We start from the raw sequence: 27031 nt of genomic DNA, 5'->3' as shown, positions 1-27031 counted from the left end.
GCTTCGAGTCAACAAATGACCGAAGCTATTCATTTATTGACACGCTTAGTTGCCGCCCGTGCACGCGGAGGTTCGGTCAAGGACAAAGGCCGTGCTTAGTACCAAAGCCCGTGATTTCACGAGTTTAAATCCTTCCGGAGTTTTTCAAGTCAAAGCCGAATGAAGACCCGCAAGGCTTTATTGATGAGATGTTGAGGACATTAAAAATTATCCATGCCTCCGAGACCGAATCTATGAAGTTGGCATCTTATAGACTCCGGGATGTGGCGGTTCTTTGGTATAATAATTGGATATCTTCAAGAAAAGAGAATGCACCTCCTCCAGTGCCTTCATCCGCCACTATTTGCCGCCCGAGGTCCGTCGAGCTAGAGTTGATAGGTTCTTAAATTTAAAACAAGGAAGTATGAGTGCCTGGGAGCATAGCCTTCACTTCAATTCATTGGCTAGATATGCTCCGACCATAGTGGCGGACATGGGAGACAAAGTGCACAGATTTGTGAGTGGCTTAGGGCCACATTTGTTTAAAAATTACTTGACAGCTTCGTTATAAGAGGGGATGGATATTTTTCGCATTCAGGCCCATGCCCAGAACTTAGAAGAGCAGCACACTCGCAAAGGGGTGAGTGTGATATTGATAGAGGGCAAAGTAAGAGGCTGCATCTACGGGTGCCGGTAGCGACTATAGAGGATCAAGGCGGTCATATTCAGACATTCGGCACGCGGCGACTAGTGCACCTCCATGATTTGCAGGTAGGAGATTTGACCGCTCCATTCAGTCAGGACAAGGTTAGAGCTCGAGAGCTTTAGGTTCCTAGTTTGGGGGTGATTATAGCCAGAAGAAACCACCCCGGCCCCACGATGTAGTGCAAAAGTTACATTCGGGCCATGTCGCCAAGGTACAAATTCTTGTTGTGTTTGGATGTGACCGGCACGTGGTGCGTGATTGTCCCTCGAGGTACGGTAGAGGTGGGGTTCAACCCACAAGATCAATAGCCGGTTCTTCTTCGGCGCCCGATGGGGCGGACCCCCGCATTCCCGGCGGTAGCAGGCAGAGAGCGAGGGAGAAGCGTCCGGGCGCGTGCCGCCCCGTATCTATGCTTTAAGAAAGACGCCAGGATCTCAAGTCCTCCCCGGATGTGGTTACAGGTATATTGTCTATATTCTCTCATGAAGTTTATACATTGATAGATCCGGGTTCTACATTATCTTATATCACTCCATATATTGCTGGTCACATTAGGGTGAAACCTGAGCCAATTAAACCCTTTGAGGTGTCTACTTCGGTTGGTGATCCCGTGATAGCTAGACAAGTATACAAGAATTGTGTAATTGTGATATGTGGATCGCCAAACTAAAGTTGATTTAGTCGAAATGAAATGTTAGATTTTGATGTGATTATGGGTATGGATTGGTCGCCTCATGTTATGCAATGTCGATCGTCGAACGAAAGTAGTTCGATTTCAATTTCTGGGAGAACCCGTGCTTGAATGGAAAGGTAATACAAAGATCTACAAGGGGTAGGTTTATTTCCTACCTTAAGGGAAGAAAGATGATAGCTAAAGGCTATATTTATCGCCTAGTTCGAGTTCATGACACCGAAGCAAAGTCACCAACTTTCTAATCTGTTCCGGTAGTGAATGAGTTTCCGGATGTATTTCCGATGAACTTCCGTGTCTTCCCCGAAGAGAGATTGATTTTGCTATTGATGTGTTGCCGGATACTAAGCCTATTTCTATTCCTCTCACCGAACGGCTCCCGTAGTTGAAAGAGCTAAAGGCGCAATCGAAAGATTTACTTAAAAAAGGATTCATTAGGCCCGCCATCACCGTGGGAAGCACCCGTCTTGTTTGTGAGAAAGAAAGATGGTTTCTCGTTGATGTGCATTGATTATAAAAGCAGTTGAATAAGGTGACGATCAAGAATAGATATCCTCTCCCGAGGATAGATGACTTGTTCGACCAATTACAGGGCGCCAAATGGTTTTCCAAAATAGATCTGAGGTCAGGTTATCATCAGGTGAGAGTTAGAGAAGAAGATATTCCCAAGACAACTTTCAGAACGAGATATGGTCATTATGAATTTTGGGTGATGTCATTCGGGTTAACTAATGCTCCGGCAGTGTTTATGAATTTTATGAATAGTGTATTCAGGCCTCTCTTGGATCTGTTCGTGATCGTGTTCATTGATGACATTTTGGTATACTCTCGGACAGAATCAGAGCATGCATACCATTTGCATATCATCCTTGACATTCTTCACCCTCGCGAATTATATGCTAAGTTTTCAAAATGCCAGTTTTGGCTAAATTTTGTGGCTTTTCTGGGCCATATTATTTCAGCTGATGGTATTCGAGTTGAGACTAAGAAAATTGAAGCTGTGAAAACTTGGCCAAGGCCTACAACACCTACAGAAGTCCATAGTTTTCTGGGGTTGGCAGGTTACTACAGAAGGTTTGTGGAAGGATTTTCCTACATTTCAAAGACCATTGACAAGGTTTACCCAAAAGTCAGCTAAATTTCAATGGAATGATGTTTGTGAACGCAGTTTCTAAGAATTGAAGGATAGATTAGCTTCAGCTCCAGTCCCGACACTCCCAGAAGGGCCAGATGGTTATGTTGTATATTGCCTCCAGTGTTGGGTTAGGATGTGTGTTGATGCAGCACGGTAAAGTCATTGCTTATGCTTCAAAACAGTTGCAAAAACATGAAAAGAATTATCCAACCCATGATCTTGAATTGGCCGTGGTTATTCATGCACTAAAGATGTGGAGACACTACTTGTATGGTGTTCATGTTGACATTTATACGGATCACAAGAGTATCCAGTATATTTTCAAGCAGAAGGAATTAAATCTACGGCAGAGGCGGTGGTTGGAATTGTTGAAAGACTATGACGTGAGTATTTTGTATTATCCTGGGAAAGCGAATGTAGTGGCTCATGCACTTAGCCGCAAAATAATGGGCAGCCTATGTGTGGTTCCTCCGGAGAAGAAAGAATTAGTCCGTGAGATACACCAGCTAGCCAACCTCGGAGTCCGTCTAATTGATTCAGGCGATGCAAGAATTGGTATTCATAATCCAACTATTTCATCCTTAGACATGGAGGTGAAAGAGCGCCAATATGAAGATCCTCAGTTGAGCCACTATAGAGATACATTTCATGAGAAAGAGAAGTCTCCATTTGAAATTTCTATAGATGGAGTTCTTAGATACCGAGACAGGATATGTGTTTCGAATGTTGCGAAAATACGTCGTCGAATTCTAGAAGAAGCTCATCATTCACAGTATTCTATTCATCCAGGAGCGACAAAGATGTACCATGATCTTAAGTTAATGTATTGGTGGGATGGAATGAAGAAAGACATTACAGAATTTGTAGCTCAATGTCCAAATTGCCAATAGGTGAAAATCGAGCATCAAAAGCCAAAGGGTTATTACAAGCGAGATTCTAACCTGGAAATGGGAAGTGATCAACATGGATTTCATTGTAGGGTTACCTCGCTCCCGAAGCAAATATGATTCCATATGGTTGGTGGTGGATAGACTCACGAAAGTAGCTCATTTTATTCCAGTCAGAACCACATATTCGGCAGAAGATTATGCAAGGTTGTACTGTAAAGAGATTGTGCAACTTCATGGCATCCCGGTGTCCATTTTTACTGAGAGGAGCACAATTTACAGCTAAGTTCTGGAAGTCTTTCAAAGAAGGTTTGGGTACTCAGCTAAGGCTTAGCACAACATTTCATCCACAAACTGATGGGCAAGCAGAACGCACCATTCAGACCTTGGAAGATATATTACGGGCCTCTGTGCTAGATTTTGGTGGTAGTTGGGATGACCACTTACCCTTTATTGAGTTTGCTTACAATAACAGCTACCATTCCAGTATTCAGATGGCCCCAATCGGGTGGTTTGAAGTACAAAGCTCTGTATGGGAGAAAGTGTAGATCCCCAATCGGGTGGTTTTAAGTAGAAGAGGTACAGCTAATAGGCCCTTAGTTGATTCAACAGGCGGTGGAAAAGGTCAAGGTTATTCGAGATCGACAAGGATGTACCAAAGTCACGTAAATCTTATACGAACAACCGTCGGCGAAACTTAGAATTCCAAGTTGATGATTGGGTGTTCTTGAAAGTATCACCAATGAAAGGCGTGATGAGATTTGGTAAGAAGGGAAAGTTAAGTCCTAGGTACATTAGACCTTATAAGATTGTCCGCAAGGTGGGTCAAGTAGCTTATGAATTGGACCTACCCCCAGAACTAGAATCAGTCCACCCGGTTTTCCATGTCTCAATGCTCCGTAAGTGTGTCGAGATTCTACTAGATCGTGCCGCAGATGATGTTCAAATGTGACCCGAAAAGTTCCCATACTAGATAGGCAAGTGGAGACTCGTAAAATAAAGAGGTAGTCTCAGTTAAGATTTTATGGAGAAACAACAACCGAGAAGAAATGACTTGGGAAGCGGAAGAAAATATGAAGTCCAAGTACCCGCACTTATTCCAGCCCCCGGAAGAGATCCAAGATGAAACATCAAGATTATGAGGTATGTATGCTGTCTTTTCATGCCTTTGGGTCGCGCGTGGCCAAACTTTATTGCTATTATGTTGTGGCCATGTGAGGCATTGATATTATGGGCTGTTGTGACATGATGGTACTGCCCCATTACAGGGGAAACTCTGGCAAATTTTTCATAGAATTCTCGAGAACTTAACATTCGAGGACGAATGTTTTTAAAGGGGGGAAGGATGTTACACCTCGAAAAATTTCATGTTGTTGTACAGTGAATAGACTAACGAAAGGCATGAAGTATACGATGTTTCCATAAGTAAGAAGTAGTATTTAATAGTTCTAATTGAGATTTCAAAGACATTCGAGGTAAGAGGAGAAAGTTCGTCAAGAAAGGCGAGGTATACGCTGTGTATCGCAAGGGATTTACAAGGTATCAAGCTAATGATGGATTAACGATGTCTTAAAGAAGAGTACATCCCTTAGATTGTTAATAAAGTGTTAAACAAGTGTTAAGAAGGTTCCATAAGGATTGGAGAGCAAACGAGTCGACGAGAACAAGTTTCGGAAAACTATGGTTTGTACGGTCCACTATACTGACCGTAGAAAAGATACTGGCCGTATAAATGGCCGTATAACCTATCCAGAGAAGAGTCTCCACTGGAAACATTATACGGTCATACATACGGACCGTATAAATTGTACGGACCGTATGTGTGTCCTTATAATTGTGTCGGGACAGAATTTTAAGTTTTAAATAAGGGACCCAAGTTCATTATTTTCATTTCCCATCTTCTCATTTCCTCTCCACACCTCAAGAACTCTCTAGAATACTCCACACTTCTCCTACAAGAATCAGAGAAACTAAGGATCAACTTCATCAAAGCAAGAGAATTAAGTGCAAGAAGCTCACTAGGGTTCATCCAAGACAAGAAATTTTTTTTTGGAAGTGGAACTAGAGTTTTGCTCAAGTGAGGTGTTTCCACCCAAAACTCATTCCCACATTATCAAAGGTAAGTTTTATGATCCATTCATGTTATTTAAAGTATTGAGAGGTTGAAAGACTTGGATTATGAAAAGAAGTAGAAAATGGGTCATAAATATGAGAATAGTGGCACTTTTGAGTAGTAGCTTGAAATGAATCATGATTTTGATATGTTGTGATTATAAATATGTTGTAAATGATATTAAGAAATACGGGATAAACATTATATAGGAATGAATGTAATAGTGTACTATGACCATGGTTATGGATGATTTGAAGTGAAATTGGGAGATGTGGATAATGGAGGGTGAATGAAGAATGTTGCTTATGATATTATGAATGTTATTATTGACGTTGGGAGTTGATGTATGATATGGAGAAAGTTGTATAAACAAAGGAGATGCTGTCCAATTTTCTCTGGCTTTAGTTCGTGCATGCTTATATTATCGATTAGCTAATATTAGTACGAACTTTCTTGAAGGTAGAAACGTGAATTGGAGGGGAACGTTCAAGTGATAGCGTAGCTAAATGAAAAGGTATGTAAGGCTAGTGTTACACCTTAAAAATTTTCGCGTCTATTACATCGTAAGCAAACTAATGTAAGCCCAAAGAGGCTATGATACCCCTATCAGGTTAAAAAAAAGACTTTTGACAATTATTAAGCATGTATCCTAAAGGTTCCGAGGCTAAGATAATCGAAGAAAGTACTTTTCGTGAAATTTTGTTGACTGGGCAGAGATACGGCCCAACATACGGACCGTAAAAGTGACATACGGACCGTATGTCATATCTGAGAGGCGTAAGTCAACATCAGAAAGTTGTGCAAAATTTTGGCCAGCATACGGTCAGACATACGGACCGTAAAAATGACACATGGACCGTATGTCCACCGTAAGTTGCTATCAGTGGAAAAAGTTCCAAGTTACATATATTTGGCCCACTTCATTTTTTTTCCCATTTTTCTTCACCAACAGACCCCAAACACTCCCAAAAACCCTTTCCACACTTCTAGAACCTTCTTCACACTAGATCAACATAAATTCAAGGTACATCAAAGATCAAACACCAATAACCAAAGGAAATCAAGTATATGGGTGCCCATTGAGGTTGTTAGAAGCCAAGAATCTCTTTAGAATTGAAGTTGGGTTTTCTCCAAGTGAAGTATCTTCATCCAAAGATTGTTCCTACATAATCTAAGGTGAGTTTTATGATTATTACATATTATTAAGAATATTGAATGGTTGAAAGGATTGGATTGAGGAAGAAAGTGGAATATGGAGTTCAAATGTGGAAACAATGGTATGTTTGAATAGTAGTTGATATGAATCATGATTCTTGATAAGTTGTGATTATAATTATGTTATAAATGATATGAAAAACATGGGAGAAACATTATATAAGGATTAATGTAAGGTTGTATTATGACCATGGTTATGGATGAATTGAAATGGAATTGGGAGACTTGAATAATGTATGGTTGATGAAGATTGTTGAGTATGATATTGTGAATGTTGTTATAGACATTTGGGAGTTGATGTATGATATGGAAAAAATTGTATAAACAAAGGAAATGCTGCCCAATTTTCTCTAGCTTTAGTCAAGTATACTTAAGTTATCGATTATCTAATGTTAATACGAACTCTCTTGAAGGTAGAAACGAGAACATTGAAGGAGAACGTTCAAGTGATAGAATAGCTAAACGAAAAGGTATGTAAGGCTAGTCCCTTCTTTTCTAAGGCATGAATCCTATGGCGTGATTTTCTTTACCTTCCATGATTTTCCTATATTCCGGAAACTATGAGCCTATGTTAGAAAGAGCTTCTCTTGAGATAAAGTTAAGAGACATGTGATGAATATGATAATGATGATGATGAGTTCGAGTCTAGAGATCCTAAGGCTCATGATATGATATTGTTACGAAACTAACGATCCTTATATGATTCTTTGACGTTATTCATTGCTGCTAGACCCACCTGATGATGCTAGTCCCTTTTCTTCCTAAGGCATGACCCCCGTATTGTATCTCCCATGTATTCCATGATTATTAAGAGTTTTCCTATGAGCCAGAGATGAGATATGCTCAATGACGATGATGATGATTCCATAGTGGTCAAACTACATACGACACTCACAACGCTCCCAAACCCAGCAACACTAGGGACCCACAACTTCCATGAATCTTGCGATATAAATAATAGTGCTCTTTATAATGGTAATTCCTATGTTGTGACCCCACGCTTGTTTTCCATATTGTCCTTACTCCTAAAATGTTAGGCTTCCATGATTCCTAAGGCCACCATGAAAATGTTGAGGAATGTTCTTCATGACAACGACTAGGATGGTAATTCCCCTCCCAGTGATACCCAAGGACTAAAGTTCCACATGTCCTCATGGGATGATTGAGCTTACCGTGTGAGTCTCCGTCACATTCATGATAGTTGGCCTTGTCTTATGTTATCGTTTCCTTCAAAAGTGAGACATGACAGTAATGACGACCATGATAGCGAAAATGATTGTGTTTTCTAGGGAATATAGAAGCATAATTCCCTTATTACGAGTTTAGTTAAAATGTCTGAAATGTCCTACTCCTAAGAAAAGCTAGAATTTGCGATTTCTAAGACTTTTAAAATGATATTGATAAGAGATTTCTGTAGTGATGACAATGATGATAATGAGATATACCGAGCCTTGTTATGGCCGGGTACGGATGACATGTATGTTGTCGAGCCACTATGTGGCCGAATACGGATACTGTTGAGCCACTATGTGGCCGAATACGATAATGTTTAATGTGTATGAGCAAATACAGTTCTATGATATGTATATGTATGTGCATTCCACGATTCTTGAGAAAAGGTAAAGTAAGCATGATGAACATCTCATAAGGTATTTGGTCTTGTATTTTATGCTGCCCTTCACGTTTTAATTACTTATGTTACTACTCATGCCTTACATACTCAGTACATATTTCGTACTGATGTTCTTTTCTTTTGGACACTGTGTTCATGCCCACAGGTAGACAGGGAGGTGACCCAGATTCCTAGGAGCTACTCAGCAGGCTTACAGAAGCACTCCATTACTTCGGAGGTGCTATGTTGAATTATTATTTTGTGTATATATTTGGGCACAACGGGGTCTTGTCCCGTCTTTATATTAGTACTCCAGTAGAGGCTCGTAAATACGTATGTATGGGTAGTATGGTCTCACGATTTCCCATTGTACAAATATGTATTATTTTGATAGCCGAAGGGCTTATGTATATAAAGGTAATTATGTTTCAAATGGAAATGGTTTTCCTATGATTATAAGCATGAGAATAACGAATGAATGCAGGATGAGTATGATAAGTAGTAGTATAAGAGGTGCTCGGTGGTCAGCCTCGGGTACCCGTCATGGCCCTAGTCGGGTCGTGACAGCTAGTCCCTTTTTTCTCGTGCATGGCTCCTATGGCATGAATCCTCCTATCTTCCCATGACTCTTTTAAGTTTCGGAGATTATAAGTCTATGATTATAAAGAGCTTCACATGAGATAAAGAAAAGAGATGTTATGAGTATGATAATGATGATGATGAGTTTAAGTCTAAAGAATTCTAGATCCCGTGATATGATATTTCTACAAAGCTAATGACCCTAATTACGATCTCTTAAGGTGGTTCATTGTGTTACACTCACCTTATAATGTTAGTTCCTTTAAGGTTAGGTATGATGATTATGATCACTCCATAATGGAATCGGGAGTTCCCGACCTTATGTCACCCCGATATAGTTATAGATTATCTTTAAGTTTTAATGCATGTTTTACGACAAATGTATGATGATGATAAGTTTATGATGAGTATACGATGATACGATTCCACCATGCCTAGATGGCCGGACATGTCACCGTGCATACGATTCCACCGTGCCTAGATGGTCGGACATGTCACCGCAAAGGCTGCATATGATTACACAGTTCCTAGAGGGCCGGACATGACACCACTAGTTGGCGGCATATGATGGTTACCTAGGACGCGGGTTAACGACGATGGTATCCGTGATATGTTGATATTTGTGATATGTATAAAATGCATTTACACTTAAAGGTTAAGCAGGTTATATCTTCACCTCACGTTTCATGATTTCTTTATTATGTTCATTTATTCATGCCTTACATACTCGCATGTTGTTCGTATCTTGACGTCCTTTCTTTTTGGACGCCGTGTTCATGCCCAGTGTAGATAGAGAGGCGACCCGCATTCATAACGTACCGACCGGGCATGATTTACGAGAGCACTCCATTATTTCGGAGGTGCTATTTGATTTATTATTTTGTGTACATATTTGGGCGCAACGGGACCCTGTCCCGTCCTTCTGTCTAGTATTCTAGTAGAGGCTCGTAGATACGAATGTGTGGGTAGTTAATGGCTTATAATAGTCACAATGTTTTCTTGTATATCATTTTTGATAGCCGAAGGGTTTACGTATATAAATATAGATATGTTTCGAGGTGAAGATGGTTTTTCTTATGATTAGAAGTGTGAGAATAACAAATGAATGCAGAATAAGCATGATGAGTAGTAGAATGAGTGGTGCTCGGTAGCTAGCTCCGGGTACCCATCACGACCCCTAGTCGGGTCGTGACAAGTAGGGTCATTATCTAAAGGATTGTCCTTCAGCAAGACAGGATACTATAGACAGTGGTCGGAACGGAGGGGCATCCTCAGACATAGCCATAGGTATGATGATGATAGCTCTAATGTAAGACCCCACGAGGCAACATGTTATATTTTAGCCACAGAGGAGCATAAATTGATTACTACGGTTTCGAATAGAAAAGAGACTATGGGCGAGTCATCTATAGTTCTAAAATGTTTTGGCATTGTAAAATAAGGATATGTTCGTACAGCCTACGCACATAAATAAAAGAGATGGTGTAGGACATGAAAACCATGAGCAGATGATATTAAATTTCTAGGAAAAGTTTTAGTTGTTTAAGTTTATTCAGATTAGAACCAGAGAGTATGATGCTAGTAAGTTACTACAAGAAGTTGATACTACTATGAGATTAGAAGATGTGATAGCCTCCCCCCCCCCTCCCCGAGAGTATGTGATTAAGTGTTTACCCCAAATGTGTGTAGTCCGGTGTAAATTTGGAAGTGTAAGGGATGTTTGGGGTTAGGTATTTTAATCGTTCATTTAAGAGAGACGTAATTTCCCTAAGTGTGATTCATGACTGTCGTTCAGAAATAATAGTATACAATCTTAGAATAGGGTCAGATGATTATGGAAAGTTAGAAATAACTTAGGTTATTCAGAGCAGAATAGGAGAACATGAGGCTATCAGGTGGTTAGTTGAAGAATAATAGTTAAGTCTTGAGCAAATACAGTGAGTTAGCAATTTCAGCAGAGCTAGTAGGGATATGATTAATTTCTTTAGTCAGGATAACACTAGTAAAGTGGGTAGCTTTGAATACAATCCGAATGTGTGTTAGAATCCAAAGGGTCTAAGCTAAATTCAAAGTATAGAAATTAGTGAAAGAAGAAATCATCTAAGTAGTAAGAGAGCAAGCTACAAAAGAATAACCTTTAAGAGTTATCAGAAAAGGGTTTCTCTAAGATTGACAGTGTGAGCAAAGTTAAATCATTAAGATTGTGTATGACAGTGATGAATACATTAGACCCCCATTTATATAAGTAATTCAGTTTTCCAAAGAAGAGAGATTTGCTCAGAAGTGAGTTGAAATTTTGAGTCGTCAATGTTATAAGGTACGAAAACTGTAGAAGATCAGGAAAGTTAGATGGGTCCTAGAAAGAGATACAGATCTGCAAGTATAAAACCTTAACCTTTGGCCAAAGGGAGAGATGCATAAATCGCCAATAAGTTCAGTTGGATATTTGAAACCCGAAGGGTTAGCATGAGATATAAAGAACCTCAGTTCAGTAATAAGGCAAAATGATATATTCTCCATAAGGAATGTGTCTCGCGTGTATAAGAAAATACGAATTGAGTAGAATGATCGTCAATCAGCTTGTGTCAAGTTCATTTATTATAGATTAGGCGATCGCAGAAAAGCTATAAGATCATGCCCGGTTATGTGTCACGAGGGTAGTGCCATCGCACGAGACTCTAATCTTCAGTGAACTTGTCAAGGACTTAGAAAACAACAATACTATAAGTATTTTCAGGAAGTACCTTAGTAAGAAATCAAGTATTAGGAAGTTTAGCTCATGATTAAGGCAGACAAGAGAATCATGGATGGAGAATTTCATCATTTAGCAAAACCTAGGAATTCAACTTTTGGGCCACAAAGATGGTGGTGTTGTTGTTCAGAATAGGGATGAACCCTCCTTAGTAGCCGAAGTAAAGGGGAAACAGTTTAATGATCCCTCCTTGTTGCAGTTTAAAGAAGGGATTCACAAGCATAAATCCATTGCTTTAGAACAAGGGGAAGATGATGGTACTTTAAGGTACCAAGGCAGATTATGTGTTCTAGATGTAGATGGAGTTAGAGAGAGGATCATATCAGAAGCCCACAATTCCAAGTATGCCATTCACCTAGGTTCCCCCAAGATATATCAAGACCTTAAGGAGAATTACTAGTGGAGCGATACGAAGAAGAATGTAACAGAGTATGTGACTAAGTGTCCCAATTGCAAGTAAGTGAAAGTCGAGCATCAGAAAGCCCGGTCTTTTACCACAGAATACACATATTCTTGAGTGGAGATGCTAAATATGGAATTTATAACAGGATTATCTCGCTCATTTCAAAAGCATGATCTGATTGGGTGATAGTAGATCGATTTACTAAGTCAAAGACACTTCTTGCCAAAAAAACCACAAATTCAGCAGAGGACTAAGCTTACTCAAGAAACCGTTAGACTGTATGGGACTCTAGTGCCCATCATTTCAGACCGTGGTACCTAGTTCACAACGAATCTTTGGAAATCCTTTTAGAAGGGACTAGGCACAAGGGTAAACCTCAGAACAGTTCTTCATCCTCATACAGATGGTCAAACAAAATGCACTATTCATATACTTAAGGATACGTTGAGGGCATGTGTTCTTGATTTTAAAGGTAATTGGGATGATCACCTATCTCTCATTGAGTTTGTCTATAATAACAACCACCACTCTAGTATCAAGATGGCACGTTATGAAGCTCTGTATGGGCGAAGATGTAGGTCTCCAATTGGTTGGTTCGAAGTCAGTGAAGCAAAGTTGTTAGGACCAGACTTGGTCCATCAGGTTATGGAAAAAGTTAAATTGATTCAAGAACGTTTAAAAATGGCCAAGAGTCACTAAAAGTCCTATGCAAATGTTCGGCATAGAGATTCATAGTTTCATGTTAACGACTGGGTGTATCTTGAAAGTCTTGCCTATGAAAGGAATCATGCAATTTGAGAATAGGGGGAAGCATAGTCCCAAACATATTAGACCATACAGGACCCTACGAAGGATCGATCAAGTGTCTTACTAGCTAGAATTAACACCGGAGTGGTCGTTGTACACTAGTGTCATTTTATAACATTCAAGTTGGAGGTATTCAGATCTCATGTCATGACATTCAAGTTTCCAGTAATCTGATCTCATATCATGACATTCAGGTTTCCAAAGATTCGATATTCAAGTCGGGCGGTACTCAGATATCCATGCCACCTTAGTATTCAGATATTGATGTCAACTCAGTACTCAAATATTCATGTATTCAAAGACTCAAATATTCATGCCGCCTTCGCATTCACATATCCATGACAAATTTCATGTATATATTTCATGTTACATATTATGATGCCTCTCATTAGTCTTGTGTTATGTTCATCGTTACTACGGTGTTTGAGAAATGTTGAGGTAGCTTATTTGTGGAGTAAACTCTTTTTTGTAGAGTTTCAGAATTAGCCATAGTTACAGCCAGGACAATCATTCGAGGATGAATGATCCCAAAAGGGAGATAATGTAAAACTTCGTAAATTCGAATTAGGTGTAGATGTGTTAAATGAGTATTAATGTGATATTTTAGACATGTGAAGTTCTACCGAGATGAGTATGGGTGGAAATAGTTATTTTGGAATCAAGACGAATAGCGATGTGCATAAGATTTGATAAACGACTAAGTTTTCGAAAGTTTTGTCTTCCAGTCTGATTTCGTAAAGATTTGTTGGGAATTTCAGAAAACTTACAACATGAAAGTTGTAGCCCTTTGAAATACCTTTCCAACGATATCTATAGAGCCCAAAAGGAGGTCTGTGCTGGGAGTTATGCCCATTTTACCAAACGCTACAAGAATGGCCTAGCGCCCCACGACGCCCTGCGCGGTGCGCAAAGTCAAATTTCCAGGAAAACTCAAAATTTTGTCACCGTCGAAAAATATACAGTGCGCGACGCAGGCGGGCACTGGTCATTTTATGCCCAAAGTGATTTTTCCCGAATTTTATAAAAGCCTAACTTCATAAAAAAATTCTCACTTCGTTCTAAATCGTCTTTTTGGAAAGAAAACACTTTAGGGCCTCCACAAAGCATCCAAGGTGAGTTCCTACTCAAACCCCATTGATTATTACATCAATCTAACAAAGATTGATGCTACAATCCTCATCTATTCCATAGGTTATCGATTTAATCTTCATCTTGGATGAAAGAACCCTAGAATCTGAATTTAAGAGACCTGAACATCAAAAAGGTAAGACTTTCCTACTTCAATCGATTATAGCTTTGAATTGATGATTATGGAGTTTAAGTTCTTGAGAGATAAGTTAATGGGTTAAATAGTAAGAAACGTATGAACTATTGTATGGTTTGGATTGCATTGTATGGTTTGAATTGTTGACTTAGGTTGTTCTAGTCAAATGGGTGATGAAGAATGATGTTAATTATATCTATTTGAGATTGTAGAATCACCTAGAATCAAGAGGTTGGGTAATTGGATGAAGAAACACCATTAATGAAGGTTGTGGAGCTTCATGCCCATCAAGTGTTTGATCAAAATGTTTAGATAACCAAAACACGAGGATTCTTACTAACATTGAAACCCTTTGACTTGTATAGTTATAGATTAAGGTTGAAAGGGTTGACGAACGTTGTATTACGCTCAAAGGCCGAAATTAAGGTATGTGAGGCAAACTCTCTACGTTTGGGAATGTTGATAATTCTCCCTACGATACGGTTTATTGACTATTACGATTTGCCGCAGAGTTATAGTTATGCTTTAGTTCCATGAATAGTTGCAGAACCTTTATTCTCTCATTTCATATTTCATTCATGACTTTTATTCTGAACGTTGTGAACTCAGAACGTAATCTAAATAGACTCGTGTTTTATACCCATGATTCTCAGTCTAGAAATTCAGTATGCTTAGAAACAATTAAGGCTGCAGGTCTCATAATCAGTTCTAGAATACATGTCTCAATTTAGTAATGTTCATTATTCCAGTGGTCTCAGTTATTTAATAATAATTGTTGAATATTGAACTCTTGCATTTTGTCCGAGGGCCACCCTCGTAGTTTGCCCGAGGGCAAATATTTTTGTCCAAAGGCACACTCTCATGTATACGTATGCTTGGCCAAGGCCATAGACTGACGCACTTACTTGGCCAAGTCCATAGTTTTGTGCATTTATTATTGGGCCAAGGCCCCACATATAAATACAGGAAAATAGGGAATTCAGATGCAGAACATGAAGTACTCATAACTCCACTTCTCTTGTTCATTTTAGTTTACAGTTTCAGTTTTAATTTCAGCATTTATTACCTGTTTATTTATTGGGTTGCCCTTTCCCAAGCATCCCACTTACAGTTCTTTCCTTCAGTTGCTTTACATACCAGTGCAATTCAAACGTACTGACGTTCTTTTTGCCCGGGGCCTGCATCTCACGATGCAGTGAACGATTTATAGGATGATGCATCTACTCGCTAGGATCTCCAGTATTAGCTGATTGGTGAGCCCCAGTTCTTTTAGGGCCTTATCATTTATTTACAGTATTTATAGTAGTTATAGACAGTCAGGTATGCCGGGGGCCTTGTCCCGGCGATACGGTTCACGATTTCAAAGAGCTTCATAGACTTTATTAGCAGCTAGATAGAGTAGCATGCTTTTATGTTAGTCTTGTTGGCTACAGTATTTATCTTTAAGACTTTGTTTAGTATTCCTCACTTTTAGTTATTTATTCATTCAGACTTTCAGTATATCAGCATGTGTTAGTTTATTTTCCGCATTCAATATGTTATGATAGCACATGTTGATTCAGTCGACCAGTTGGTTCGCTCGGCCATATATATTTAGGCACAGGGTGCCGTGTTACCTTCAGGAACAAGTTTGGGGTGTGACATTAATAATACGGGTCCTTAGGTAGGGTGTATTTGGTAGAATAATGCTGGTATTGAATTTTAGTACAATGTTTGGTTGCAAATTTAAGTTTGGTATAACTAATACATGTATTAGTTTCTTCGAAACTGAACTAATACATGTATTAGTTATACACCCTATTCAGTTTTATTCTTGTACATAGTAAACCATGTCATTAACAAAGGCAAAAATATTATTCCTCTTCTAATACACCCTATTCAAAACTATTAAGCATTACGCAATGCATGTTATTTAATACAACAAACCAAATAGAACGATAAAAACAATACCGCGTTACTAATACACACTATTCAGTACTAATCTAATACAAACGACCCCTTAATGATTAGTTAGAGAAGTAAGGTCACTTACATATAATTCAACGTGGAGTTAACAGCTTCCGGAATTGCACCAAACAAACTATTGAAACTCAAGTCCCTACATCAGGAGAAAAAAAATGTAGAATTACTATATATATTTGTTCAGGAAACATGTAATGTCTCCATTTCAAAATAAGAGGTGTTTTTACATTTTCATTTTGTTAAAAACTAAGTGGTGTTCACATAATCAAGAAGGCATTGATGATGTTCTTCCCATTTTACCCTTATTTAAATAAAGAGAGTCTTACATAATCAAGAAACTATTAAAGAGCTACATCTTTTTCAAGGTATTTATTAAGGGTAAGTTAGTAAAAATATATCATTCTTTCTAGGAATGAGTAGTTTTCTTAAGGGGTGTGCTCAAGCTAAAAACACTACTTATTTATTTTGAAATGGATGGCGTAATAGCCTATCTAGTGACAGGTTTACACTCAGTTAAGTTGTTTTTCCATTTTGTTCCATGCACTTCAACTATTTTTTTATATACTGTCTATAGGGGTGGAAAAATTAGCTTATGAAAATATGACCCGCCAACCCGCCCAAGTTTGGGCTGGTCATTGACCTGCCCATTCATTAGCTCGGCTCATTTCTGCACAACCCATTTCAGCCCATCAAAAAGTAGGGCTGATATATATCAAAATATTTGTTAATTTTTTTAATATATTTTTTTTTTTGTTGATATAGCCATAATAAAGAAAGAAAACAGTTTTATTAGGTACTTCAAATTAAAAAAAAAAACAAGTTAAAACTTAGTATTTAGTACCGATTGGGCGGGTTGGGTTATGACCCGTTTTTTAACTCACTTCAGCCCAAGTAACTTTTGGGCCTAGTTATTAGCTCACCCCATTTTGACCCACCCAACCCGCCCATTTGACACCCCTAGCATCGACTTTCCCCTATCAAATAAGTACACGCCTTTTTCTCTGTAAAGTAAAAGAATATGGAGATATTTAATGCAGAATCTGTCTTACAGATACAGTAGGCTAGATAGATTCCATATCTCAACAGGGATGCGGTCAGCTATTGAGCAATTCCTCAATGTTCTAGATAAACAACAAACCAGAAAATAGAATAGAGTTTTAGGAGAAGAGCAAAAGAAAACTATTACTCCAATAACATGAAAGTTTGGATGCCAGGGGACTCACAAAACTCTCAAAGATTCCATTCCGGATAATTTTGGAAATGACGAAATTTCTCCAACTAAGTCACTGATTTGCCTGAAAGTAGATATTATATAATCCATAATAATTCAAAGTTTGGGAGAGCTGCATACATCAAAAAATCTACAGGATTTTACAGTTCCATTAGATTCTTCAGCTTTGGGATTTGGCCTAGCAAAGGTCCAGAAAAGCTATTCCCCATCAGATTCCTTCTCAACATGTGGAAAAAAAATCAATAGTCTTGATAAAAACATGCATAGATCGTATAAAAGTGGACAGTTAGTGAGTTTTACAAGATACGCAGATCTTGCCACTGTTCGAAAATATCCGGGATTCTTTGATTGAGGTTGTTCCCCTGCACATTGCTACAGAGAAAGAAGATTAATTAATTGATTTAAAAGTCTAATAGCCTGTTTAACCAAGCTTTTAAAATCAAACTTATTTTGAAAGTGCTTTTTTCAAAAAGTGCTTCTCAAGATAGTTTTTTTGGTGAGAAATAGTTTGTGTTTGGCTAATCAATTTGAAAACGCTTTTGAGCAGCAATTAGTATTTAGCTAAACTCTTAAGAAGTGCTTCTAACTCTAAGTGTATTTTTTCAAAAGTGTTTTTACTTTTGGGGAGAAGCTTTTTTCGACCTTCTCAAAATAGCTTCTGCTTGTATTCAAAAACACTTTTTCTTCTCCTGAGTTTCGCCAAACACTCAACTTCGAAAAAGAACACTTTTGGCCATGGAGAAGCTTGGCTAAATAGGCTATAAGTTTGAAGATCTATATTCTCTCTCTCTTCCACCCTCCTCTCTCTTCTTGTTTCAATTCTATGCTAATGACTAATGAGAATGAAAAATAAGTGAGTAGATACATACAAGTACGTCAGTTTCTTCAAATTCTTGAAGCTTTGCGGCAAGGCACCAATAAATTCATTGGTCTGCAAGTACCTGAAATAATTTACTACATAATAATAAGTATCTCCGTGTTCTTTGTTAACCTTGAACGGACTCTATCCAGTAGGATGCAGTTCAAATTTAGCAGCTTCTACGTTCCCATATTTACAGCCAGGTTAAAAGAATAAATACAAGGACTGAGTAGAATTGTTTTGAATATATATATATATATATATATATATATATATATATATATATATATATATATATATATATATATATATAGACACACACTAGTTACATGAGGCCCGTGCTAAGCCCCTACAAACTCAAAATATAAAAGTAGTAATATTTTAAGCAAAAAAATATTATCTCGTATCATATATGCTTATTGCATAATTAATATTAATATAATTCAATGGCATGTTAGACATGTATTGTTGATAAGTCTTCATATTTATTAAAGTTTATTAAATAAACTAATTAGATAAGTACTTTTATCCAAAAAAAAAAAAAAAGTATTTATGAGGAAGGAAGTTTGGCAGGAGAATTATGAAATACCAAAGAGATACAAGCAACTCGACATTCTGTAAAGTAACATGAGCTAAACTATATAAAATAACTACAACTCAATGAAACTCATAAGCCATACTGACATTTTACGAATTTATGAATTTATAATTTCTTTATTTTTAGATAAAAATAGATTTTTTGGTATTTATTAAGTTTTAGTTCCCCTCATGATATTTTATGCTGCAAGAGTTTATGTTAGTTAATTGTTTTGATTTAAGCTTAGAATAGACGAAATTAAGCAAAAATTAAACTCATTAAATTAGCCTCAAGAATCAATTTAGTTCTCCATATAAGTCTATGCTTAAAAATAGTAATCATGTACCTTCTATATAATTTTTAAGTATCTAAATTTTAATTTAAATATTAAGTTGATTTTACTTAATTTAGCTTGAAAGTTTAGTCAAATTAACTCTCGAAAAATGAAAAGTGCTGCATAAATTGAAATGAAGGGAGAGTAATTAGTAAGATCTAATAAATGATCCAGTCAGAAATGAAAATATGGCTCCATAATTGCCTAAATTTTAACAAAATGTATAACAACAAATAACGTAAAGGGTAATCTAACAGTCCCTCCGGTTCATATTATATGATGTTTTTAGTTAGAATACACTCCTTCAAAAGTTACGGAACCTTAAAGAGTAAGAATCATTTTCACTAAATAACCCTTAATTAAAAAGTACCGATTTAATATATTTTTTGACTATGTAAATACTCATTTATCTATATAAGGATACATTTGAAAGAGGAAAAAAACAAGCTAATCTACTTTTTATGAAAACTATTTATTTTGAATTAATTACGAAAGCCAAAATTACCATGAATGGCATAGAGTAAGGGGCAAAAACAGATTAACAAAAAATTTGCAGGGGCCCACGTCTAATGGAATGAAGAAACAGAATTGTGTGTTGAAAGTGGGATAGTTGGGCAAAGAAATGGAAGTAGTAGCCACGTGTATATCATCAACCAATCAAAAATTTTGAATTGCAATGTGAGGACGACAAAACTTGGGAATGTTCCCTTATATATAGTTACTAGTTATGTGAGGCCGTCAGTTACTTGGCCCAAACTTCAAGATATAAAAGCAGATATTTTAACTAAAGAATATAATTTGTGATAGTAAGATGTGTGTACAACAACAACAACAACAACCATATACCCATCAGAATCTCCCACAAGTGGGTAGTTATATAAAAGCAAAATTTTCATTCCACTCCTTTAATATTTTAACTTCCATTTTGATGAAATTATAACTTATATATCCTAATTTTAAGTTATTTAGTTCTAAATAAATAATCTATACATAGTTAATGAACTTTTAAGACAAATACATAATTTAACTCGTGCGAGGATGGGTGCTCAAGCTCCTTAATTAGGGATTAGGGGTTCGAACATGGATATGGAAAAAAATCTTTGGAGGAAGCGCTCCCCCGAATAGGGCGCGATGCAAAGGTTAATTATTCGGATTAATGGGCTCAAATGCGATATCGAGCACCAATCGAAAAAAATCAAAGAACGTGAAAAATGAGGTAGGAGGTTTGATAGCTTTTGAAAAGTAGACTTTAAAAACAAAAAAAAAAAAAAAATTGACATAAATAAATAAGATTAGGACCTAAAAGTAATTAATTAAAAAGTTTTAAAAAATTTGAAAATTATTGTAAGGACTACAAAAGTCCCCGTGCTCGATAGCTTTGAAAAGTAGACTTTAAAAACAAAAAAACAAAAAAATTGACTTAAATAAATAAAATTAGGACATAAAAGTAATTAATGAAAAAGTTTTTAAAAATTTGGGAAATTATTGTGAGGACTACAAAAGTCCTCACATTCCCTTTAAACTTTGAAAAGTAGACTTTAAAAACAAAAAACAAAAAAATTGACATAAATAAATAAGATTAGGACCTAAAAGTAATTAATTAAAAAGTTTTAAAAAAATTTGAAAATTATTGTAAGGACTACAAAAGTCCCCAGCTCGATAGCTAAAAGAGACTTTAAAAACAAAAAATAAAAAAATTGACTTAAATAAATAAAATTAGGACATAAAAGTAATTAATGAAAAAGTTTTTAAAAATTTGGGAAATTATTGTGAGGACTACAAAAGTCCTCACATTCCCTCTTATATATAATAGTAATATGATATATATTAGTTGTTGGAGGCCCGGGCTCCAAACTCAAAATATAAATATAATGCGTAAGTTTTATCAAATAAGTATAAATTGTGTCACTTTTTTTAGTACATAATTAATTTAATGTAATTGCAGGTTAATCATATTTTGTTTATAAATTTTCATAATTATTAAAGTTTGTTCGTCCTATAATTAGATAGTTTTTTTAAGAAAAATATTTATGAGAAAATAAGTTTGGTATAAAAATTAGCAAATACCAAAGGGAGCAAGTAATTCGGTATTCTATAAACTAACATGATAAAGTATGATAATTACAACTCGTCGAGATCATAAACTGGAAATTATTTTCGTATTTTTATGAATTTGTGAGCATGCGATTGTTATTTATAGATAGAGAAATAGATTTCTTTTGATATTTATTAATTTTTCACTCATTATTCTACGTGTCAAGGCTTTATGTTAGTCAAATGTGTTTTTTAACCTTAGTTTAAATGAAATTCAATAAATAATTAAATTCATAAAATGAACCTCGAGAATCAATTTAGCTATTCATATATATTCTATGCTTAAAAAATTATTTTTTGGTTAGTCAAGCAAGAGATCTTAAAGATAATTTAATCTTGATGATAACTCTACCTTCATTTTCAACATTAAACAATGTCATTCAATAAATTTTTTTACTTTCTGTATTTATCAGCACATATGATATCACTAAAGAAGAAAAAAGTTGGATGTTTAATAAAGAGAAGCATATGGAGAGGAACATATGGCTTAGGCCATGTTTAACTATAAAGTAAGATCTAATAAATGCTTTAGTTGAAACAAAAAATTGGCTCTAACAAATCACTCATACCTAGAAATTAAAAAGTCTTTTCACTAAATTATCCTTAATTAAATATTATCAATTTTATATGGTTTCTTGATGTATATAAAAATTAACTTATCTAAATTAGGATACATGGGGCCCTTAACTTTTGGAAAAAAATTCTTGATAGTTGCCAAGTGTCCTCCACCTTTATTGCTTTTTGGAGTATAATTGCCATCAAACTTTTCAAAATTTACCAAATTACATATACGTAACTATGTAAATAAAGGCCAAAATAGGGGTAAAAATGAAAGTTTTGAGGTTGTGAGGATTATAAAACTCATGGATCCTCACTTAAATCACCTTAATTAAAGAGTGCCCATTTAATATGATTTTTTGATTGTGTAAAATTTCACTTATCTAAATAACGATAAATTTAGTATATAAGACTATTAATATCTTCTTAATTATATAAAAATATATTTATTTGGACTAGGTATCAAAGCTAAAAGTACCATGGAAAAAAGATTCACAAAAAGTACTATAAATATCAATATACCACAGATAAGAAAAAATGAGTGGAAAAGGAGAATAGGCTAGGAAAAGTCAAAAGAAAAGCTACATGTCACAACATTAGAGGATCACTCATATTAAGTTGTAATGTAATGTAATATATACTCCCTCCGTTCCAATTTATGTGATATAGTTTGACTGGGCATGAAATTTAAGAAATAAAGGAAGACTTTTGAATCTTGTAATCTAAAATAAGCCAAAAATATTTATGTTGTTATAGATCATCTCGTTAAGCGTAAAATGTAAAGTTTAAAGTTAAATTATTGTCAAATAAGGAAATGTATCATTCTTTTTGAAACAGACTAAAAAAAAAAGTGTATCACATAAATTAGGACAGAGGGAGTATATATATGTACTTCGATAGACAGCTATGTTGTGAATGCTCTCCAGGACCCGGGCATAGACAGAAAGAGAACAACTTTATCCCATTGTACGTAGCTAAGTACATGCACAAGAATCCACTAAAGGTCAGTCTAAAATGTAAGTGGTTAGCTACATTTCTAAACTGGTATAATCCAACAAGTAATCATCTCTGTGTGTAAGTCCGCGAACTTAATCAAGAAATTGTACTCAACCAGAAAAAGATAATTTTTATCTTAAGAATAACCAACAAAAATACACTTACAGGTACTCAAGATTCACAAGATTTGCAAGCTGATCCGGGAGTACACCCGAGAGGTTATTATCAAACAGGTACCTAATTGTGAAGGCAAACAGATGGGGATTCAGGTTTGCACTAAACCAAATGGAAAGTGAGATAAAGTAGATGTATGGATTTTATCAAGGCTTTTACAATCTAATGAGGCTCGTAATATTTCCCAGCTCCTCTGGAATTTTCCCTGATAAGAAATTATCGCCCAAGTCTCTGCAAGGACAAGAAAGAAGAGAAAATAACTATGAACTTAAGACGATAATAATATAATTTGGAATAGAAAGGACAATATAAAATGTAGCTTTAGACTTACAAATATTCCAAAGATGGGAGAGAACCCAATTCTGGAGGAATTGTTTGATTGAAGAAGTTTCTGCACAGATATCTGTAATGGTAACCAAGGTTAGATTTTAATATTTAAATACAATCCCAAGATAGAAGTTTGAGTGAATTAAAGCTGCATTTTCCTGCTGACGGTTGCTAGCCGTCTTTAATGGTTCAAAATCCAATTTTAAAATGCCGGATCCATGTTAACTCTGCATTAGTTGACATGTAAAAATGCAGCAGAACTGCAGACAATTGTCTGACATCTAACTTGATACAAAAAGGTATGTCAATGACTTACATGCTTTTTAAAGACTTCATCTCACCAAAGAAAGGTGGAATGGGTCCTTCCAATGAGTTCTCACAGAGGTTTCTGTCAGATATAACATCACAACCATCACAGGTAATTCAAGGAAAAAAAAAATTATTTACTTAGCTTCATCTGTATCAATGGTAATGAAAGACTTTAAAAACAGATAAATAAGTTTCTAATATAACGAAAGAATTGCAGGGGAAGTCATGAAACTACTCACAAGTACGATGTGGGGTCCAGTCCCCAATTTTCTTTTGTTCACATACGTGATGTGATACTTACCTCATCATAATTGTGTTGCCGATACGCCTCATCATAGTAAATTCATTCCTATAAATAGGCAGCTTATGGTTCATTTGAAAGACACACCAAACACCAAAAATCATTTGCTATATACACCAAAGTGAGAGCAAAGTGAGGTATTCCATAGACTGTGTTAAAACGATCAGCCTGAAGAAAAATAGAGTGTGAGTGATATTGTAGTAAGGTGGGAAAAATCAAAAGAGTGTTTTTCTTTTGTGGGTGTAGTGGTCTTAGGGTATTTATACTCGTTACTACACAAACAGTAAAATTCCTTGCTATAGTGATATCGAGTTGCTCCTCTTGGCGTGGTTTTTCCTTATTCGGAAGGGTTTCCACGTAAAATCTTGGTGTCATTATTGCTGCATTTTATTCTTGTTGATTTAACCATAACTTAGTGTTCAGCGTTTATCACTAATACCGTGAATATTATTTTTGCGGGTCTATTTTATTCCCAACAAGTGGTATCAGAGCCAAGGTTAAATCGAGTATGCTCGTGGTTGCGGCACGGTCCGAACTTCCACATCGAAAAGAATTACTTTGGTCTTCGAATAAAATAGTATTTGTATTTGTGATAAACGATGAAGCCAACACTAGTAGAATGATTACTTTGAGTGGCGTAAATTATGCCATTTGGAAGGGCAAAATGGAAGATTTGCTCTATGTCAAGAATTTTCATGAACCCCGTCTTTGCAAATAAAAGCCCGATAATAAATCGGATGAAGAGTGGAATTTGTTGCATCGGCGAGTTTGCGGCTTTATTAGACAGTGGGTTGACGATAATGTGTTGAACCATATTTGGGGAGACACGTGCTGGTTCATATGGAGCATCTTGAAAGTTTGTATGCTCGGAAAACTGAATAACACAAGATGTTTTTGATAAAGCAAATGCTGGGTTTAAAATACCACGATGGTTCCGCAATGACAGATCATCTGAATATTTTTCAGGGGATCATGAACCAGTTATCCGCTATGGGTATTAATTTTGATGAAGAAATTCAAGGCTTATTTCTACTTGGTTCCCTACCAGATTCTTGGGAAATTATTAGAACTTCATTATCAAATTCTGCTCCGAATGGTGTGATCTCTATGGATCTTGCCAAGAGCAGTCTTTAAATGAAGAGATGAGAAGAAAATCTCAAGGTTCCTCCTCATCGATGTCTTGGTGACCGACACTGGGGAGAGAGGCAAGAATCGTGGTTCTCAAAATAGAGAGCATCGCATAGAAGCAAATCCGAAAATGACTTAAAGATATTGAGTGCTATCACTTGCGGGAAAAAAAGGGCACACAAAGAAGTTCTGCGATTTTGAAAAAGGAGAATAGAGATAAGGAGGAAAACAAAGAAGATGGCAATCGTGTTGTTAAAATGTCACTACGAAGATCTTGTTACTATCCTTGATGCGGATCGATAAATATTGCTTGTGATGAGTCAAGCCGGTTGTGGACAAGGGTGCCGCATCTCATGTGACATCACGGAAGGAATTTTTCTCATCCTATACTCCGGTGACTTTGGATCTTTGAGTATGGGTAATGAGACCGTATCTAGGGTGGCTGGTGTTGGAACGATTTGTTTGAAAACTAGTATTGGAACTAAACTAGTTTTAAACAATGTAAAGCATGCACCTGATGTTCGTTTGCACTTGATCTCTGTTGGTGTTTTGGATGATGAGGGATATGTCAGTACCAATGGTGCTGGAAAATGGAAGCTTACTAAAGGTTCCATGATTGTGGCTCGTGGCGAAAAGCGTCGTGGTCTATCTTTGGACTACGGCCTCTACCATGTGTTGATATGGTGAATGCGAGCAATAGCTCTTCAACATTATGGCATAAGAGGCTTAGCCACGTCGGCGAGAAAGGACTAAATGTTCTAGCTAAAAAGAAATTATTGTCAAATTTCGAAAGTGCTAAACTAGAAAAGTGTGAGCAACGCTTGGGCGGAAAACAAAATAGAGTCTCTTTCAAGTCTCATCTTCCTTCAAGAAAGACGAGGGTTGCTTGAGTTGGTGCATTCGCATTTACGTGGTCCAACGAAGACGAGGACTCGGGTGGTGCACTTTACTTTGCTACCTTTATTGATGATTGCTCAAGGAAACTTTGGGTCTACGTCTTGAAGACTAAAGACCAAGTGTTGGGTGTCTTTAAGCGATTTCGAGCTGAAAGAGAACCGGAAAGAAACCGTTGTATTCGTACCGATAACGGTGGTGAATATTGTGGACCGTTTGACGAATACCGCAAGCAACGGGGTATCGGACACCGTAAGACTCCTCCTAAGACTCCCTCGGCTTAATGGTTTAGCGAGAGAGGATGAACAGACCTTGATGGAAAGAGTTAGATGTTTGCTTTACCGAAGCAAAGTTGCCGAATTCCTTTTGGGGTGAGGCATTGTTGACCGCCGCACACATGTTATTAATCTATCCCCTGCGCGGTTGCTTTGCAAAGTGATGTTCCAAACGAGTTTGGTATGGGAAGGATGTTTCCTATGACCACTTGAAAGTGTTTGGTTGCAAAGCTTTTTGTACATGTGCCTAAAGATGAGAGGTCAAAATTAACCGCTAAGACAAAGGCGGTGCATCTTCATCAAGTTTATGGCCTTGATGAGTTTGGTTACAGGCTATATGATCCAATTGAGAAGAAGGTCGTGAGAAGCCGTGATGTTATCTTCGTGGAGGATCAAACCATTGAAGATATTAACAAAGCGGAGAAGAAAAAATCTTCAGGTTCTGAAGGCTTAGTTAATCTTGATCAAGTTCCTCAAACAAATGTTGATGAAGTTGGTGGGCTCGATGACGATGGTGATGCCCAGAATGATGTTCCAGATCAGCATGTTGATGATGATAACGATGTCGCTATTGATGAAGTAGATGCTTCTACTTATGAAGTCGTGGATGAGCCGATATTCCACTTTCGAAGGTCTACTAGACAGCATGTTCCTTCTTCCCGTTATTCACCTAATGAGTATGTATTACTCACTGATGGGGAGAACCTGAATGTTATGAGGAGGCCATGGAAGATGAGCACAAGGATCAATGGATCGAAGCCATGCAAGATGAGATGAAATCTACCGCACGAGAACCATACTTATGAGTTGGTGAAATTGCCTAAGGGCATGAGAGCTTTGAAGAACAAATGGGTGTTCAAAGTTAAAGC

At 36.8% G+C, this 27031-nt stretch overlaps 1 protein-coding gene across 1 annotated transcript in view; it reads right to left on the bottom strand.

Annotated features, from left to right (window-relative positions):
• LOC132037050 (probable LRR receptor-like serine/threonine-protein kinase At1g53430) overlaps positions 1 to 23753 on the bottom strand; it is a 47874-nt gene extending 24121 nt beyond the window's left edge. The window contains exons 1-10 of the mRNA XM_059427483.1: positions 23572 to 23753; positions 23260 to 23331; positions 23088 to 23159; positions 22920 to 22991; positions 18206 to 18277; positions 17637 to 17708; positions 17481 to 17552; positions 17329 to 17400; positions 17155 to 17226; positions 16176 to 16241 (exon numbers count right to left, since the gene is read on the bottom strand). Of these exons, the coding sequence (XP_059283466.1) occupies positions 16176 to 16241; positions 17155 to 17226; positions 17329 to 17400; positions 17481 to 17552; positions 17637 to 17708; positions 18206 to 18277; positions 22920 to 22991; positions 23088 to 23159; positions 23260 to 23331; positions 23572 to 23591 (662 nt within the window). The 5' untranslated portion in view covers positions 23592 to 23753. The remainder of the gene's footprint in view (positions 1 to 16175; positions 16242 to 17154; positions 17227 to 17328; positions 17401 to 17480; positions 17553 to 17636; positions 17709 to 18205; positions 18278 to 22919; positions 22992 to 23087; positions 23160 to 23259; positions 23332 to 23571) is intronic.
• Between the last annotated feature and the right edge of the window lie 3278 nt (positions 23754 to 27031).

The sequence above is a fragment of the Lycium ferocissimum genome, chromosome 11 (genome assembly GCF_029784015.1).
Source record: "Lycium ferocissimum isolate CSIRO_LF1 chromosome 11, AGI_CSIRO_Lferr_CH_V1, whole genome shotgun sequence".
NCBI classification, from domain to species: Eukaryota; Viridiplantae; Streptophyta; class Magnoliopsida; order Solanales; family Solanaceae; genus Lycium; species Lycium ferocissimum.
Note: the sequence above shows the minus strand (reverse complement) of the source record. Positions and strands in the feature narration are given on the sequence as shown.